The sequence below is a fragment of the Monodelphis domestica genome, chromosome 1 (genome assembly GCF_027887165.1).
Source record: "Monodelphis domestica isolate mMonDom1 chromosome 1, mMonDom1.pri, whole genome shotgun sequence".
Taxonomy (NCBI): Eukaryota; Metazoa; Chordata; class Mammalia; order Didelphimorphia; family Didelphidae; genus Monodelphis; species Monodelphis domestica.
The window spans coordinates 158,902,108-158,922,415 of NC_077227.1; the positions used below are offsets into that span (position 1 = coordinate 158,902,108).

General features: G+C 36.7%; 1 protein-coding gene across 1 annotated transcript; it reads left to right on the top strand.

Annotated features, from left to right (window-relative positions):
• Nucleotides 1-16,713: 16,713 nt before the first annotated feature.
• On the top strand, nucleotides 16,714-19,823 carry C1H15orf61 (chromosome 1 C15orf61 homolog). The gene is made up of 2 exons (XM_001376338.4): nucleotides 16,714-17,150; nucleotides 19,590-19,823. Exons 1-2 carry the CDS (start codon nucleotides 16,808-16,810, stop codon nucleotides 19,715-19,717), a joined length of 471 nt encoding a protein of 156 aa, XP_001376375.3. The 5' UTR covers nucleotides 16,714-16,807; the 3' UTR covers nucleotides 19,718-19,823.
• Nucleotides 19,824-20,308: the final 485 nt, after the last annotated feature.

A 20,308-nucleotide genomic window follows, 5' to 3' on the forward strand; every position in this document is an offset into this window, starting at 1 on the left:
CAAAAATTAATTGGAAATTAAATAATATAATACTCCAAAATCAGATAGTTAGAGAAGAAATCATAGAAACAATTAATAATTTCATTGAAGAAAATGACAATGGTGAGACATCCTTTCAAACCTTATGGGATGCAGCCAAGGCAGTACTTAGAGGAAAATTCATATCCCTGAGTGCATATATTAACAAATTAGGGAGGACAGAGATCAAGGAATTGGAAATGCAAATCAAAAAACTTGAAAAAGAACAAATTAAAAACCCCCAGAAGAAAACCAAACTAGAGATCCTAAAAATTAAGGGAGAAATTAATAAAATCGAAAGTGACAGAACTATTGAACTAATAAACAAGACTAGAAGCTGGTACTTTGAAAAAATAGACAAAATAGACAAAGTACTGGTCAATCTAATTTAAAAAAGGAAGGAAGAAAGGCAAATTAACAGCATCAAGGATGAAAAGAGGGATCTCACCTCCAATGAAGAGGAAATTAAGGCAATCATTAAAAACTACTTTGCCCAACTATATGGCAATAAATATACCAACCTAGGCGATATGGATGAATATTTACAAAAATATAAATTGCCTAGACTAACAGAAGAAGAAATAGATTTCTTAAATAATCGCATATCAGAAAAAGAAATCCAACAAGCCATCAAAGAACTTCCTAAGAAAAAATCTCCAGGGTCTGATGGATTCACCAGTGAATTCTATCAAACATTCAAAGAACAGCTAACTCCAATACTATACAAACTATTTGACATAATAAGCAAAGAGGGAGTTCTACCAAACTCCTTTTATGACACAAACATGGTACTAAGTCCAAAGCCAGGCAGGCCAAAAACAGAAAAAGAAAATCATAGACCAATCTCCCTAATGAATATAGATGCAAAAATCTTAAATAGAATACTAGCAAAAAGACTCCAGCAAGTAATTAGAAGGGTCATCCACCATGATCAAGTAGGATTTATACCAGGGATGCAGGGCTCGTTCAATATTAGGAAAACTATCCACATAATTGACCACATCAACAAGCAAACCAACAAGAACCACATGATTATCTCAATAGATGCAGAAAAAGCCTTTGATAAAATACAACACCCATTCCTACTAAAAACACTAGAAAGCATAGGAATAGAAGGGTCATTCCTAAAAATAATAAACAGTATATATCTAAAACCATCAACTAATATCATCTGCAATGGGGATAAACTAAATCCATTCCCATTAAGATCAGGAGTGAAACAAGGATGCCCATTATCACCTCTATTATTTGACATTGTATTAGAAACACTAGCAGTAGCAATTAGAGAAGAAAAAGAAATTGAAGGCATTAAAATAGGCAAGGAGGAGACCAAATTATCGCTCTTTGCAGATGACATTATGGTCTACTTAAAGAATCCTAGAGATTCAACCAAAAAGCTAATCGAAATAATCAACAACTTTAGCAAAGTTGCAGGATACAAAATAAACCCACATAAGTCATCAGCATTTCTATATAATTCCAACACAGCTCAGCAGCAAGAACTAGAAAGAGAAATCCCATTCAAAATGACCTTAGACAAAATAAAATACTTAGGAATCTATCTCCTGAGACAAACACAGGAACTATATGAACACAACTACAAAACACTTTCCACACAACTAAAACTAGACTTGAACAATTGGCAGAACATTAACTGCTCATGGGTAGGACGAGCCAATATAATAAAAATGACCATCCTACCCAAACTCATCTATCTATTTAGTGCCATACCCATGGAACTTCCAAAAATTTTTTTTACTGATTTAGAAAAAACCACAACAAAGTTCATTTGGAAGAACAACAGATCAAGGATATCCAGGGAAATAATGAAAAAAAAATACAAAGGAAGGGGGCCTTGCAGTCCCCGATCTCAGACTATATTATAAAGCAGCGGTCATCAAAACAAGTTGGTACTGGCTAAGAGACAGAAAGGAGGATCAGTGGAATAGACTGGGGGCAAGCGACCTCAGCAAGACAGTATATGACAAACCCAAAGATCCCAGCTTTGGGGACAAAAACCCACTATTTCATAAAAACTGCTGGGAAAATTGGAGGACAGTGTGGGAAAGATTAGGTTTAGATCAACACTTCACACCCTACACCAAGATAAATTCAAAATGGGTGAATGACTTGAACATAAAGAAGGAAACTATAAGAAAATTAGGCGAACATAGAATAGCATACATGTCAGACCTTTGGGAAGGGAAAGACTTCAAAACCAAGCAAGAATTAGAAAGAGTTACAAAATGCAAAATAAATAATCTGGAATACATCAAATTAAAAAAGTTTTTGTATAAAGAAAACCAATGTAACCAAAATCAGAAGGGTAGCCACAAATTGGGAAACAATCTTCATAAAAACCTCTGACAAAGGTTTAATTACTCAAATTTACAAAGAACTAAATCAATTGTACAAAAAATCAAGCCATTCTCCAATTGATAAATGGGCAAGGGACATGAGCAGGCAGTTCTCAGCCAAAGAAATCAAAACTATTAATAAACACATGAAAAAGTGTTCTACATCTCTTATAATCAGAGAGATGCAAATCAAAACAACTCTGAGGTATCACCTCACACCTAGCAGATTGGCTAACATGACAGCTATGGAAAGTAATGAATGCTGGAGGGGATGTGGCAAAGTGGGGACATTAATTCATTGCTGGTGGAGTTGTGAATTGATCCAAACATTCTGGAGGGCAATTTGGAACTATGTCGAAAGGGTGATAAAAGACTGCCTTTGATCCAGCTATAGCACTGCTGGGTTTGTACCCCCAAAGAGATAATAAGGAAAACGACTTGTACAAGAATATTCATAGCTGCACTCTTTGTGGTGGCCAAAAATTGGAAAACGAGGGGATGCCCATAAATTGCGGAATGGCTGAACAAATTGTGGTATATGTTGATGATGGAATACTATTGTGCTAAAAGGAATAATAAAGTAGAGGAATTCCATGGAGACTGGAACAACCTCCAGGAAGTGATGCAGAGCGAAAGGAGCAGAACCAGGAAAACATTGTACACAGAGACTGATACACTGTGGTACAATTGAAGGTGATGGACTTCTCTATTAGTGGCAATGCAATGTCCCTGAACAATCTGCAGGGATCTAAAAAATACTATCCACAAGCAGAGGATAAACTGTGGGAGTAAAAACACCGATGAAAAGCAACTGCTTGACTACAGGGGTTGAGGGGATATGACTGAGGAGAGACTCTAAATGAACACTCTAATGCAAATACCAACAACAGGGAAATGGGTTTGAGTCAAGAACACATGTGATAAGCAGTGGAATCGCGCGTCGGCTATGGGAGAGGGAAAGGTGGTGGGAGGGGGGGCAGGGAGGAAAAGAAAATGATCTTTGTTTCCAGTGAATAATGTTTGGAAATGACCAAATAAAATAATGTTTAAAATTAAAAAAAAAAAGGAGAGGAAGAGAGTGTTAATAGGTAATACTTAAAACTTACTCTCAGTGAAATCAATTCTGAGAGGGAAGAGCATCTAGATCCATTGGGGTATTGAATTCTATCTTACCCTACAGGGAAAGTGAGAAGGGAAAACCAAGGAGGAGAGTGGGTTGGGGAGTATAGAAAGGGAGGGAAAAAGAGAGGGGAGGGAACTTAACAGACCCTAAAAAAAAATAAGGAAACAAAAGGGAGGGGGTGGAAAGGGAAGCATAATAAGGATGGGCATGGGGGCGGGGGCTGATTAAAAACAAATATTATGGAGCCACAGCACAAGATTTAGCAGCTTCTACATTAAAGGATCAGTGGGCCTAAAATATGATATTCCAGAGGACAAAGGAGCTAGGACTTCAGCCAAGAATCATGTATCCAGCAAAACTGAGTATAATTCTTAAGGGGGGAAATGAGTATTCAATGAAATTGAGGATTTTCAAACATTCTCAATGAAAAGACCAAAGATGAATGGGAAATCTGACTCAAATACAAGACTCAAGAGAAGCATAAAAAAGTAAATAGGAAAAAGAAAAGGCATCCTTATATATAACCTCAATAAGGTTAAACTGTGTACATACCTTCATAGGAAGATCATTCTTGCAACTCCTAAAAACTTTTATCATTATTTGTGTAGTTATAAGGAACATATATAGAAAGAGGGCAAGTGTGCGAATTGAATATGATGGAATGATATATACAATTTTAAATTAAATTAAAGCATATAAGGAATTAATTGGAAGAAGTGGGTGGGAAAATAGAATGAGGTCAATTACTGTACATTAAAAAAAAGCATGAAAGAGCTTTTACAGTGGAGACAAAGTTGGGGGAGCTGAGAGGGAGAACCTGTGAACCTTACTCTCACTGGAATTGACTCAATGAGGGAAGAATATACATAATCAATTGGGTAATTGGGTACCCAACAGGAAAATAGGAGGGGAAAGGATAAGAGGAGGGAGAGGGGGTTGATAGAAAAGAGAGCAAATTGGGGGATATGGTATTCAGAAACTAAACATAAAAATAGAATGGAAAACAAATAGTAATCATAATGATGCAAAAGTTTTGTAAGTGTCTAATAAAGGGTTCATTTCTGAAATACATAGAAAAATGAGTCAAACGCATAAGAATACAGATCATCATTCCCCAACTGATAATCAAAGGATATGAATAGTCAGTTCTCAAAGTAATTAGAACTCTCTATAGTCATGCAAAAAATGCTCAAAATTACTATTAATTAGAGATACAAATTAAAACAACTCTGAGATACCACCCTACAGCTATCAGATTGGTATAATGAAAGAAAAGGAACATGACAAAACTTGGAGAGGATGAGGGAAAATTGAGACACTAATGTACTGCAGGGGAGTTGTGAAATGAATCAACCATTCTGGAAAGCAATTTGGACCTATGTCCAATGGGCTATAAAACAGTACATAATCCAGCAATACCATTACTAAGTCTGTATCCCAATGAGATTAAAAAAACAAAAAGGGGAAGGATCTGTATGTACAAAAAGTATTTAAAACAGTCCCTTTTGCAGGGGCAAAGAATTAGAAAGTGAGAGGAAAACCATCAATTGAGAAATGGCTGAGTAAGTTATAGTATATAATTATAATGGAATACTATTGTGCTTTAAGAAATGACTAGCAGGAGGAACTCAGAAAAACCTAGAAAGACTTACATGAAATGAAGCAGAGTGAAATAAGCAGAACCAGGAGAATACCATACACAGTGACAGAGATACTGTACAATGAATAACTGTAAATAACTTTGGTATTCTCAGCAATAAAATGATCCAAAACAAGCCCAAAGGACTTATGATAAAAGATGTCATCTGCTTCCAGAGAAAGAATCCAATAGAGTATGATAGACCAAAGAAAAATTTTTTCATTTTCTTAATTTTTTTGTTTTAGTTTCCTTCAACAAAATGACTAATATGGAAAAATTTTTTAAATTTTTGCACATGTAAAATCTAAATAAAATTGCTTACCATCTCAGTGGGGGAGGGAGGGCAGGAAGGAAAGAATTCAAGATTCAAAATTATTTTTTAAATGTTGGAAACTGTTTTTACATGTAATTGGGAAAAAAATAAATTTTATAAAGGAAGCATTAGCTACTAGGGGAAAAATGAATCAGGAAAGGTCAAGTTGTGAGAAATTTAAATGCTAGTCGGAAGAGTATGTATTTGATCCTACAGGTAATAGGGAGCTACTAGAGTTTACTAAGCAAGGAGATTACATAGTCTGACCTATATTTTAGAAATATTCCTCTGGCAGCTGTGGAAAAGATGTATTATAAATGAGAGAGACTTGAGGCAGAGAAATCAATTAGGTGTCAATTTTAAGTCAAAGTGAGACATAATAAGGACCTAACTAGGATGGTGTCCATGTAAGTAGAGAGAAAGTAGAATCAACAAAACTTGGAAATCATTTCAAAATATGAGATGGATGAGTCAGGATTCAAAGATGACTCCAAGGTTGAAAACCTGTGTGACTGAAAATATGGTAGTACCCTCAATAGGGAAATTCAAAGGAGCAGTAGATTTGATAAGACAGACCAAGTTTTGTTTTGAAAATATTGCATTTGAGATGCTTAAGGGATATCTAGCTAAGATCTTTTTAGCTGCTGGTCAAACTTACCCCTTTCTGATGAGAAGAAATATGAAACCAGACAATTTAAAAGATTTGGGGGGAAAAATTTTATTTGATTTGATTTTTGCCTTAAACACTGACTTTACAATCTAACTTCTGTGTAAGATGCATGTCCATGCTGAATATACAATTGATTTGCTAAGACTTCAGATTCCTTATTCTGCTTCCCTTCTTTCAGGTAATCACCATTAGGATGAAGGGGTTCAGCAGGAAAAGTAAATTTATTCATATTGTAAAGTAAATGACAAATCTGTATCAACTAAAACTATAGACATGCCTCTCTCACACACACACTCTCTCATGCAATTTGATGTAAAATAGAAATTTGAAGGTGACTATTTCCATTATTAAATTATTCAAGGTCCCTTTAAATAGAGAGCTTCCTTAGGGCATTTAAATGTTTGTTTATAGATCATTAACTACCTGACAGAGTGGCTGAAGAAGGGGCAGTGAAATTTAAAGCGAAAGTATTACAACTGAAGATTAACAATGGGGCTAACATAACTTGGAAATGTAATAGGAAAACATGATTTCTTAAGCGAAAATTTTATTTACACATTTTTGTAGACGTATCTTTTGGTAAAGCATAACTACTATACCCATGAAAAATCTCATATCTCTGGATCTGAAGCCTCTTGCTAATTTTAACAGAATTGGTATGTGTGATTTGGGATATAATTCTTATATCACACTATATCACAGTCTGAGTTTTCACCAATGCAATATTCTACATACAGACCATACCAACCATATATGTAATAGCAAAAGCATTTAATTAGCACATAAGACTTTGTAAATGGCAAAAAAGAATAAAAAAGTAGAGTCTTTGCCTTCTCCCATCTACAAATGAATATAAATCTTTTACAGGCTCCAAGACATAATCAGAATCCAACCCTATCTTAATATCCACTAATCACATGGCAAAAGGGGGAATTCACTTGATTAAGAATTCAGGCCCAGTGGTAAAAGATTAGTTACTCAGTGCTCTCTGCTTAATGAAGTTCTCCATAATTCTACTGGAGCCATCTGGGATCTTCCTGCTCAGGTTCTGGTACCATCAGAATTCCATTAGCGTTCCCAAATTCAGAGAATCCATAGCAGTCCTACTTAATGGGCTCCCCCTGCTGTCTTGCTATTTTGACCACAGATTACAACTTTCCTCTGCTCACTCCTATGAACTCCCTCTGGAAGCCTTAATTTTTTACTTTATTTTTACTTTATTTTTTTTGCTTTTCCACATGACTTCTATGCTCTATTTTTCCTTTTCTACATTTATTTCTCCTGAAGTGAGCCTTGTATCCAAGCAGAAGGCTGCACAGGAATCCTGGAGCTTTTCCCAGTAAACAGAAGAGTCCTTGTCTCATTACTATGGGTACTTGAGGCTACAGTAGGGAGCTCCCATTAAGGGCAAAGTAACCCTTGCCTGTATTACATCTCCCCCACCTGAAAAATAGATTGTAGTTCTTGCAAATCATGAGATGTACAAGTGCATCCCAATGCATCTCTCATAAACAAACATCCGCTACTTTGAAAATAGCACATGGATAATTATTCCAAATATATAAGCCATATATAGGTACATAGATTCCAACATTCACGTTAGAGCTACATGCAATAGACTGGATTCCATAGTGATATATAATACATAATATTCAATTATCCTGGATATCTGAGGGCATATTCTTGCCCAGCCACTGACCCTCAATGCTCACTTGAAGCAGCGCTAGCCTCTGGACCTAAACCCATATTGTCCCTCCTGGGTGAGCTAATATACTCAGCTTTGGAAGTGCTCCCTGGGCCTGAGCTTGACTGGCTAGTGATTAAGTATAAATTCACTTAACTGACTACATATCTAGTTATCCTTAGACAATGTTTCATCTCCATGTGCCTTGGATATTTTGCCTTTGTCCTACTATGGGTTAATCCCACTTTTGATCTCTCATTCTGGGAACAGTAATCAAATCAATACACCATTGCTTCTGGAAAGGATATGTCAATGGACTGCTTTATGGCTCAACTCATCATCATTCCTCTGATTCTCCAGAACTCCAAAACTCTCTTCCGTGAGAAAAGAGAACATCACCCCCCTCCACGTGTATTGTCTCCCCGTGTTAGAATGGCAGCTCCTTGAGGTAGGGACTTTCTCATATTTGACCCTGAGCAAGTCATTTAACCTCCTTTGGAGTCACTTGATGCATGCATGTGTTATATCAAGAAAATAAAAGCACCTACCTCAGAGGGTTACTGAAAAGATTAAATGAGACATTAAATGTAAAGCAGGCAAGGGAACAAGAACTGATGCCAATTATGCACCAGATGCCTTACAAATATTTCATCTGATTCTTACAAGAACCCTAAGATATAGGTGCTGTTATTATTTTCATTTTATACTTAAGGAAATTGAGGCAGAGTGTAGTGATGTGTCCAATGTCACAGATCTTTATAATAAATGTTGGATTTGAACTCAAGTGTTCCAGACTCCAACTAGGTACTCTATCCACTTAGTCATGTAGATTACCCAAAGCACTTTGTAAACCGTAAAGCAAGTTACAAATGCTAGCTATTATTTCCTCTCCATTGCCTAATATAGTGCCTGGCCCATAGTAGGTGATTGATAAATATTTTTCATTCATTTACCTCCCATTAATTAATATACATGATATTAATTCTTTCAAAGGGGCTTTCTCATTAACCACACCAGCAATTAGGCCAATAGGCAGTCCAATGGTTCAGCATCAGCACTCACCAGTGGAGAACCAAGGACCTTCCCCTACCTACTCTTGGGCTTCCCTTGGAATAATAGGGACAGGCTTGAGGGAATCTCTCCTCTTCTCTACTGCAATCACATTACCCACTTCCCATCAGGTGCTAAATGCTCACTCTTAGCTGGATACTGACTCCTCTGATTTTCATCTGCACTGGAGGTAATCTAGATTCCCTACTCTACTCAGAACCTTAGACTCATTATTCCATTTCTAACAGTCACCTTCTCTGCTATTAATTTCCAAGGTCCATATAACTTTACCATATATTATCTACTACTTTGCCTGCCAGTCTTTAAGGGTCAGCTGGCATTTTAATTGGCCATAGTCAAACCCTCCTCTATATGTTGTCTTCTTCAATCTTAAAAAAAACAGATTTGATTAAAATAAATAAACAAGGAAAGTACATTACACTGAAATGTACCATAGGCGATGAGTTAATATCAATTTATAGCATATATCTACCAAATGACATAGCATCTGAATATTGAAGGAAAAGCTAAATAACTTACAGAGAGAAACAGTACAAATAAAACAATAGGTGATATCATCATACCTCTTTCAAATCAAGACAAACATAACCAAGAAATATACAAGAATCAAGGACTGCTATAAAATTTTAGAAAAGTTAGATATGATAGCCTTCTGATTATTATTGGATGGGAAAATACATATCTCTCGGCTGTGCATGACACTTTCAAAAAAATCAGTCATGAATTAGGGCATAAAAACCTCACAAACATATGCCAAAAAATAGTGATATTAAACACATCCTTTACTGTGTGTTCACACAATGCAATGAAAAATGCATTTAATAATAGTCTTTTAAAGAAAAGATAAAAAATTAACTGGAGAGTAAATAATTTAACCCTAAAGAACTGGCAGGTCAAACGAATCATAGAATTAATAGATAATTTCATTAATGATGACAATGAAAAAATATGCCAAAATCTGTGTTTCAGTAAAAGCAGTACCTGAGGGAAATTAGAGCTCTAAGCACTATAATCAATAAAAGAAAGAACAAATTTAAAAATTGGGCATACCTCCAAAAAAATCTTAGAAAAACAGCAAGCTAAAAACCACAATTAAACAACAAATCAGAAATTTTGAAAATCCAAGAAGAGATTCACAAAATTGAAAGCAAAAAGAAAATCCCTCATTCAATTAATAAATGAAAATAGAGCCTGCTTTTTTTCTGTTTTATAAAGTTTTATTGTTGGTGTTTTTCCCCCCATGGCTTTTTATTTATTAATTTTTTTAATTTGGAAAATGTTATTTAATTAATTTAAAATATTTTCCCATGGTTACAAGATTCATGTTCTTTCCCTCCCCTTTCCCCCTCCTGTAGCCAATGTACAATTCCTCCGGGGTTTACATGTGTCATTGATCAAGATCTATTTCCACATTATTGATATTTGCACTAGGGTGATCATTTTGAGTCTATATCCCCAATCATATTCCCATTAACCCATGTAATCAAGCAGTTGTTTTTCTTCTGTGTTTCTACTCCCACAGTTTTCCCTCTGAATTTGGATAGCATTCTTTCTCATGAATCCCTCAGAACTGTCCTGGATCATTGCATTGCTGCAAGTAGAGAAGTCCATTATATTCTATTGTACTACAGTGTAGCAGTCTCTGTGTATAATGTTCTCCTGGTTCTGCTCCTTTCACTCTACATCAATTCCTGGGGGTCATTTCAATTCACATGGAATTTCTCCAGCTCATTATTCCTTTGAGCACAATAGTATTCCATCACCAACAAATACTACAATTTGTTCAGCCATTCCTCAATTGAAGGGCATCCCCTCATTTTCCAATTTTTTGCCACCACAAAGAGCACGGCTATAAATATTTTTGTACAAGTCTTTTTCTTATGATCTCTTTGGGGTAGAAACCCAGCAGTGGTATGGCTGGATCAAAGGGCAAGCAGCCTTTTAGTGCCCTTTGGGCATAGTTCCAAATTGCCATTCAGAATGGTTGCCACTCTTTTAATCAATAAAAAAATGACATCATAAATAAATTAGTGGAACAATGAAAAAAAAAATTTAAGATCCTTGAAGAGAAGAATTTGTGTCCAAACAAAGGAGACGATTGCTGAAGATATGCTGGACAATTTTACTATATAAAATTAAAAACATTTTAAATACATTGAATGAAAACAGCTAAAATAAGGGAAAAAATAACTGGCAGAAATCTTTGCAAAAAGTTTCGCTGACAATCTCATTTCTAAAATGCATTGGGAACTGTATCAAATTGATAAGAATAAGAGCCATTCCCCAACTAATGAATGGTTAATAGATATAAACAGTTTCCAAGAAGAAATCCAAGCTATCAATATCCTTTAGAATACTAAACACTGAGGATAAGATAAATGCAATTAAAGAAACTGAGATTTCTACCCCTCAATAATCAGATTGATGAAATGGCACTTGGTGGAGGAGCAAGGGAAACAGGCACACTGACGACACTGTTAGTAAAACTGCAAATTGGTCCAGCCATTCTGGAAAGCAATACAGAACTAGGACACAAAAGTCTGTGATCCAATAATTGGCCTATACTACCAAAGAAAGAGGAAAGGATCCTATATGTACACAAATATTTATAGCAGCTCTTTTTGTGGTCACAAAGAATAGGAAACTAAGGAGATGCTCATCAGTTGTGGACGAGCAGAATAGAATATGGAAAATGAATGTAATTAAATACTTTTATGTTATAAGAAATAATAGACAATAAAGGGGATAATTTAAGAAAAACTTAGGAAGACTTAACATGATCTGATGTAGTGCGAAGTTGACAAAGCAGGACAATTTATAAGTTCTTTGATGTCAGTAACTCTCTTTTGCCTCTTTTGTATCTTTAGCACATAGCATAGTTTCTGAAACATAGAATGTGCTTAATAAAGGTTTATTAATTGCTTGATATATTCATAGCAACAATGAAAAAACTATGAAAACTTGAGAAATTAAGACAATCCATTGAATAACCATAATTCCATAAAACCAATCATGAAAAATGTCTCCTGCCGGATAGATGATTGGCTAAATATGAAGACTGGGACACATTTTTAAATGTAGCCAATATGGGGATTTTATTTGCTTAACTATGAATATTTATTACAAAAGTCTTTTCTTTCTCCTCCTCCTTCCTGGGAAGGGGGATTGTAACTAAGGACTAGTGAGATCTAGAAAGGTTTCATGAAAGGCGTGGAACTAGGAAAGGTAGGACTAAGATAAATAGGCAGGATGGGGAAAGGTGTGTGGCAGATAGTGGAAATTGAGCAAAGGCTTAGCTGTAATGTGGTAGGTAGGTTTGGGGAACAATGAGTACACCAGTTGGATGGAAATGGATTATGTGTGTGACAAACAAAGAGTCGTTGCCATAAACTGTGACCCTCAAAAATGTGTAAATGGCCAAACTGTAAGGTTTTGGCCACAATGGTAAAGATAATTTTTTAGTGTCTTGATTTTATATTAAAAATAAAGTGATCACCATGGGAAAAATTCCTAAATATGAAATACCCAAATCAGCTGGGTTTTTATGGAGATTTTAATTAATACAGATTAAGGAATTAATGAAAGGGAGAGAGAAAGAGGAAATAATGAGAAAAAGGCTAGGCCAGCCTAGGCCAGCCTAGGCTTAAGCCTTAAGAGAAAGATCAGTCAGTCTTTTGTCAACTCACCACAAGATCCTTCCAAGCAAAACTCTAGTGTTCAGAGAGACCCTCCAGTATAGCTCAGGAAGCTGAACTAAGTTCAGCCACAGAGAGAGCGACCAGCCTCCAATTCAGCTCCAAAGCTGAATTTCCTCAGAGGCCTTTCTGACCTCCTTTTAAAGAGAATTTTTTCCTATGTCACCTCCCCTAAGTTTTCACATCTACCAATCACAGTAGACATTTTCCAAAAGACTGACCATTCTTAATTCACACCTGAGTAGACTAAAACTTTTGAGTAATTCACACCTGAGTAGACTAATCTTGTCCTTTGCAAGTTGCCTGATTAATTTGATCTTCATAGGTACTTAGCACCCCTTTGTATTAGATCTAAAAATAGACCTGGCTTAAGGGTTCTTGCTTCACTTTAAGTATGGATTGGGGACTTTTCATTGTTCAATCAGGAGTTTACAACTATCTTCCCCTAAAGTATGCTTAAGTATGGGTGGAGTAATGTTAGAGTTCCCACCTACATTCCTGACCAAAGTCCCTTCATTGTTTTAAAATGGGGAATGGTCCTAACCAAATGTTCTAAGGTAGAGTCTGAGAATTTTTAAGATTCACAAGTCTGAGAAATTTTAAAATTCACATGTGCATACTGTTAGATTTATATTTGGACTCAATATTTTAAATTGGTGGTCACCAGGGATTTAATTACTAAATCTCCAAATGAATTACTCATGTAAATGGAATTTATAGTAGTTTATGTTTACAATAGAGGGAAGATATTAAGGAAGTAAGGAAAGGGGAGAGAGCGAGCAAGCTCTGGCTTCCTCAGAGCCAGGTAAAAATTCTAAGCCCCAGCCAGGGGAAGAGTCTCAAGATGAGAGGCCTTCTCGAAGGTTCATACATCCAGAAAGGACAAGGATAAGAAGTCAGCCTTTTACACTCACCATGGTGACTGTCTAAAAAGAAAACAGTCTGAGGTCTCCCGCAGGAGCTCCTCCAGGAGTCCAGTTCCACAGCCAAATGTTTTCACTCCAAGTCTGATCAGTGACTGATCTTCCAGTCTCTCCTCCAAGTGACTGAATCCTTGATTCATTGACTCAGTGTGCCTCTGTTTCCTCTATTTAAAGATATTTTTCTCTAGGGTCACCTCCCTTAAATTTTATATCTACCAATCACAGCAGAAGCTCCTCTCCAGGACTGTCCATTCTTTCATATGTGGGTCACAGACCTCCCACTCAATGTATGAAATGGGTATTCACAGCTTTTTGTGGTTAGTTCAGCACATTTTTGTGGTTAAAATGGGTAGATCTACTTTAAATACTGGGTTAACACTTCGGGGATTAAAATCTGTAAATAGACAATTACAATTTTATCTTCACTATCAAGGAAGAGCTAAGTACCTTCATTGTTACAATCAGGAGATAGCCAAATCCAATCTTCATAATACAGAGGTATAAAGTTGGACATGCAAGAAGGGACTGTATTGTAGAGAGTCTTGAATGGAAAGTTTAGAAATTTAGATTTTTCCCTGTATGGTATGGGGAACTAGGTACATCTTGTCTGTTTATATTTAGTAATGACCATTATTATAGGGAGGCAGTGGCAAAAAGAACAATGGAAAACTTGAACACAATGAACTAGCTTTCTGACCTTGAGAAAATCTTTTACATTCTGAGTCTCAATTTCTTCTTCTGTCAAATGAATATAATAACAGCTCAGAATTGTGAAAATCAAAAGGTCAATTAAGCAAGCAAGCATTTGTTAAATATCTACTCTATTCCAGGCACTGTCCTAGGTGCTAGGGATATGAAGACAAAAATTAAATATATTCTGCCTTCCAAGAACTTACATTCTGTAGGAGGAGAAAAAAATATATGCACATATAAGTATACAGAAAAAGTATACATAAAAAGAAATAATCCTTCTAAATTGTAAAGTACTATATGAATACAAATTATTATTAGCTATTTGTTATTGTTATTCCATCATTTCAGTCATGTCTGACTCTTCATAATATCATTTGGGGTTTTTTGGCTAAGATACTAGAATATTTTGCCATTTCCTTTTCCAGTTCATTTTACAGATGAGGAAACTGAGGTAAAGATTGTTAAGTGAATTGTCCAGGGTCATATAGTATCTGAAGTCAGGTTTAAACTTAGGTCTTCCTAATTCCAGGCCTGGCCCTCTATCCATCACACCATGTGGTTGCTCATTATTAGCAAAAGTAATTAATAAACCCCCAACCATATTTACCCCTCCAAGCTAAACTTTTTTTTAATGTTCTTCTTCAACCATGAAAAGAAGTATGGTATAATGGAAGGTATACCAAACTTGGAGTTGAGGAACTTGGTTTCAATCATGCCTCTGCCATTTGTTAACTGTGTGACTTGGGCAAGTCTCTTCATTTCTTTAGATCTCATTTCCCTCAAATATAAAATGAAGAGGTTGTACTAGATGGCCTCTAAAGTCCCTTTGTAACTATCATTCTATTAACCTCTTAGGAGATGATAATTGATTCAAAGGAAAAGACAAATTAATGACAAGAGACAATATTATTCATGTTCCTCCCTGCCTGCCTTTTCTGCAATGATTAAAGGTGAAAGATTTTAACAGCATAAATAGGGTGAACATATAGACTTAATTACAAAATATTTTTAAAAATCTATTTTCCCAGCACCTTAGAGATTGAACAAGATAGTTTTAGGGCAAAGCTAGGGAAACATTCTATTACAAAATAGATTATCTCAAAGACTAATATAAACACTGTTTCCTAAAAGGTAAATTTAATAAAACAAGACAAGTAAATGTACAGTTGTGTCTAACCCTTCATGACCCCATTTGGGCTTTTCTTGGCAAAGATACTAGAGTGATTTGTCATTTCCATATCTAGTTCATTTTGCAGATGAAGAAACTGAGGCAAACAGGGTGAAATGACTTTCATTGGCCACACAGCTAGTAAATATCTGAGGCCAGATTTGAACTTAGAAAGATGTGTCTTCCTGACGCCAGGCCTGACTTACTATCTATATGCTGCCTAGCTGCCGACTACCTAAGTAAATATGTAGAGTCATAATGGATTTTTAAATATCAAAGATCAATTGCTGTGATCTCCTACAAACTCTCACTTAAAACAAATGTAGGATGGAATACATCCTATGAGAAGAGATTTACTATCTTGAAGATGACATGAAGAAGTAGGAAGAGAACACTAATAAAGTTATGCTTAAAGAAGGTACAAGAAGTCAATGTGGAAAATATGAACAAAAATAGAATGCATATTGGAATACGAAAAATATAGGAAAGGTACCAGCAAAAGGAGTTTAGATGGAGGGACTGGAAGACAGGGTCAAGTTAACATTTGGGTTGGATCTTGGAGAATGGGTGAGGATAGCAACAGGCAGAAATGAAGGATATTCTAGATCCTGAGAACTATGTGAATAAAAAGGCAGAGACAAAGATAGAAATGGTGGTGATGGTGTCCTAATTTTATAATACATTTCTATAAACTGTTTTCCCCCACTAGAACAAGGGCAGAGGTTGTGGTTTTGTCTTTATATCACTAACCTAGAACAAGATCCCTAGCCTTGCACATGATTATTATTTAATTACATAATTGTTAATGCCGTTTATGTATAGAGTCATTTGATAAACCTCTAGCTGGAGCATGGGAGTAGCCTGAGAAGAATTGGCTTGAAATGGGTCTGGAAAGGTAAGAGGAAGGCAGATTGTGGGAGAGGTCTTGAAGTAGGCCACAAGTTCTAGGTAGCCACTCAAAATCGTAAGACCTAGAGATGTAATGGACAGAAGCATGAGGAACAGACTGCACAATGGTAGAGAGAATGACCATTCCAAGGCCGACCTGCACCAACTCCTCCTCTCCCTCTTTTGTCAGGGATGGGGGGAGGTCTGCCGTCACAGAACCAGTCCTTCCCTCAGAGTCGCTAGTCCTCTGACTCTACCAGGCTTCCATCTCTACTCTTATATTCCGAGGCGAGTGCGCGTGGCTTTGCTCGTGGAGGATGGACCCCGGGTCAAGTCTCAAGTGAACTAGTTCCTAGGGAGGCGCAGGGCTTTGCGCACGCGCGTAGACTTCCTCTCCCAGGGAGAGAATTGGAAGAATAAGGGCGGGGGGGGGGGGGGGGGGTTGTACAGGAGAGGGCCCCACGCGCATGTGCAATCTTGAGCGCCCGCCCCTAACGTAGGGTGGGGGGAACTCGAGGTTCATCTTGGTGAGGGGTAGGGGGCGGTCCCCGGGGGAGGGGCGCCCATGGAATTACTGAGGCGTGCTCACGAGGCCGCCCTGCGGCTGGTGCTGTGGCTAAACCCTCAAACTACGGCCCGAGGCCCCAAACCCCGCGCCTCGGAGGTGCTGACCCAGCATCTGTTGCAGCGGCGCCTGCCTCACTGGACCTCTTTCTGCGTCCCCTACAGCGCAGTGCACAACGACCAGTTCGGCCTCTCCCATTTCAACTGGGCGGTGCAGGGAGCCAACTATCACATCCTGCGCACCGGCTGCTTCCCCTTCATCAAGTACCACTGCTCCAAGGCGCCCTGGCAGGATCTAGGCCAGCAGGACCAGTTCTTCACCGCGCTGAAAGTCATCAACCTGGGTGAGGGAGGTGCTGCAGAAAGGGGGGGGGGGGGGGCGGAGAAAGAGAAGGAAAGGAGAGAGGAAACTGCAACAACCCCCGCCCCCTCGCTTTGCTCCGCCCTCTACGCTGTGCCGCCCCAACCTTCCGTCGGCCTATCACCTCCCTAGTTCCCATTCATAAAAGGTGTGGGTCATTCCACCGGGATTGGGGGCGCCGGGAGAGAGTGAGGGGGAATGGAAACCTTTCCCCTGAAAGTGGGTTTGAATTAAAGAGATTTCTCTAGCCGGATAATCCACCTGATGTCCCAGTGTAAGCCGTAAAAAAGCTTAAACTGTGTGCTTCTCTATTAGGAGATCTGAACCGGGGGTCCAAAAACCTGGATTTTTGCCTTTTTACAGTTTGATGACTGGCAAGTAAAAGTCAAAAATCAACCACTAAAATGTCTACTGTGTTTCAGGCACTGTGCTAAACGCGAGGAATCCCTAGGGAGGCAAAAACTGTACTTGCCCTCAAGGAGCTTACAGTCACTGTAATTTAGTTTCCCTTGTAATACGAAGTTAATTCAATGCATTTAAAAACATCCTGTGAGAGGGAGGCCTTGCAAAGGGGTTCCATATCACAAAGAAGAGGACTCCTAATCTCTCCATTGATATAGAATCCTAGTAGTTTCTTTTGTGAGACAATGGCAGGAAATTGATTTTCTTGATCTTTAGCTTCACTGGGTAGTTTTTTCCAACACAAGGTTTATTGAAAGAAATTTAGCACATTCTATTCTGTTTTGGTGAGATATTGGGAAATTGGGATATTGGGATATTGGGAAATTGAGTGTGATTTGATACTCACCACTGAACTAAAATGTATTAAAAACCTACTCTGTGGCAGGCATCTATGCTAGTGACTGGGGTTTCCAGCACAAAGAATGAAAAAATCTTTGCCAGTAAGGCATTTACATTCTTGGATTAGGTGGAGTGTGGCACTGATTAGTTCAGATTCAGATTTTATCTGTTGGTGAAAAGTTTATAAATCTAAAGGTATTTTGAATCTAACAACAAAGATGACATTTAGGCATAGAAATCAGTTCATTTACAGTTGAGGTATTTAGAGGCCTCCAAAATGCTATCCAACTAGTTGTGATATTTTTAAGGGCAAAATCTGCAGTACATCTGATTAGTTGTATTGTGCTAATTTTGAAAGTTATTGTTATAACTCTTAATTTCACTTGGGATGGGAAGAGGCCAGGCATATTAACAGGAGTTCAGCTTTCAGAAGCCCTCCATCTATCAAGGCATAGGCCAGACTGGATGATATTGCTTCTTAGGGTAAAGCTATGGACCTAATATGTGATGATGTTCTTTGGCCAAGGAAAGTAGGACCTTAAGAACTTCTTCACCAATTTGAGTATGGCAACAATTATAGGCCTAGAGAGTTGTACTCTGTTCACTCAGGAGTGCACATAAGTATGCCTTGTAGAAAAGGAGGAAAACTATCTCTTTGGATTTGTTGATAGAGGTGTCTATAGCTCATAGTTGGTTTATGTTTTATTTCCTTCTCCCAAAGTGCTTATATATAATAATATGTTATTTTAATAATATGCAATATATGTTTGCATGCTCCCCAAATTTAAATGCAACAATGTTATACATTTACATAGATATATCTTTTATTTTTCCATGTTAATTATTTTAGAATGTAAGCTAAGAAAAGGTAGGAATTGTGATTTTTACTTCATGAATTTAGTGTTATTGCCACTTGCATAGGGATGCTTAATAAGTGTCACTGGATGTGTTTATTTTCATGTATCCCAAGTAGGAAACAATATCATCAATACTTTGTAAATTTTGATCAAAGATATTTATAGTCATTCTTTAGAATTTAATTGTATTTCAAATCGGCTGAAATAGAAGGCTGTTTTTCAGTTGAAATTATAAAATACTACAATTATATTTTTCTCAAAAATATGGACAAATTCTCAAAATTGTTTTAACTTATTTAAAAGACAGATATTTTGTCTAATTTGAAATTTTGTTTTAGCTATCAGTTTCATTGTTTATGTTGAAGAGCTAAAGAGCCTTAATAATTTAAGCATCAAGACAAATAATAAGAGATCTTATCTAGGACAATTAAATATATCATTCTGTATAGGAATATATAATTCCTTCCTAAGGATTGTGAGGAAATGATTTGCTGTTTGTAAACTTCCTTGAACTTTTCAGATAGATAGAGAAAAAAAGCTGTTTAGGCCTATAAAATTTTCACCAACATTGTTTATTCAAAGAGATGATACATAAGCTGACATCCTGAACATTGCTTTACGTATTTTAGAACACTGGTTGGTTGACATATTAAAATTTTCAGTTGAAGTTCCTAGATGGTTGGGAGTATCTTTTTTATTCTATTCTGGATATAATAATTTGTGCATATTTAGTAAATGTTGATATTTGTTCATTTCTCTTCTAGGCATTCCAACTTTATTATATGGACTTGGCTCCTGGTTATTTGCCAGAGTCACAGAGACTGTTCATACCAGTTATGGACCAATAACAATTTATTTTCTAAATAAAGAAGATGAAGGTGCCATGTACTAAAAAACCATGTATTGAGGAACACAACTGCTAGTGTCTAGTTTTCTCATGTGTATAAATGTAATATTTATTTTTGATCCCTTAAAATAAAACTTTTAAAAAAATAATTTTCATTTGTTTCTTTAAGATAAATCATTGCCCTTAAGAGGCTTAGCTTTTCATAGGTTGATATACATATATATGTTGCTTACTTTATTCATCTGGTAGGAACTTCAAACCTGTAGAGGTTTACAGTGCTATTTTTTTCCTAAAGTTAGGTAAATGTCAGATTTTAAAAATTATAATGAATACAAATTCCTACTACATATTTGCAATTTTAATAAACTCTTTAAAGATAAAGGCCTGAACTAAGTAGGAGGAGAACCTTTACTGAAGACTTGAAGTAACACAGAAAGCTGAAGGGTGATTTGAAAATCATTTCTAGGTCATTAGCTATAGGAAACATGACAATGAATTCTAAGTAGAGTGTAAAATCCAGATTGCCCAAGTGTTTAATTCGAGACTAAATATTTTAAAGGCCTTGAACTATACCGTGCAATAATAATGATGCTTTCCTATTATGGATTCAGTTCTACATTAAGTATATTTAGAATA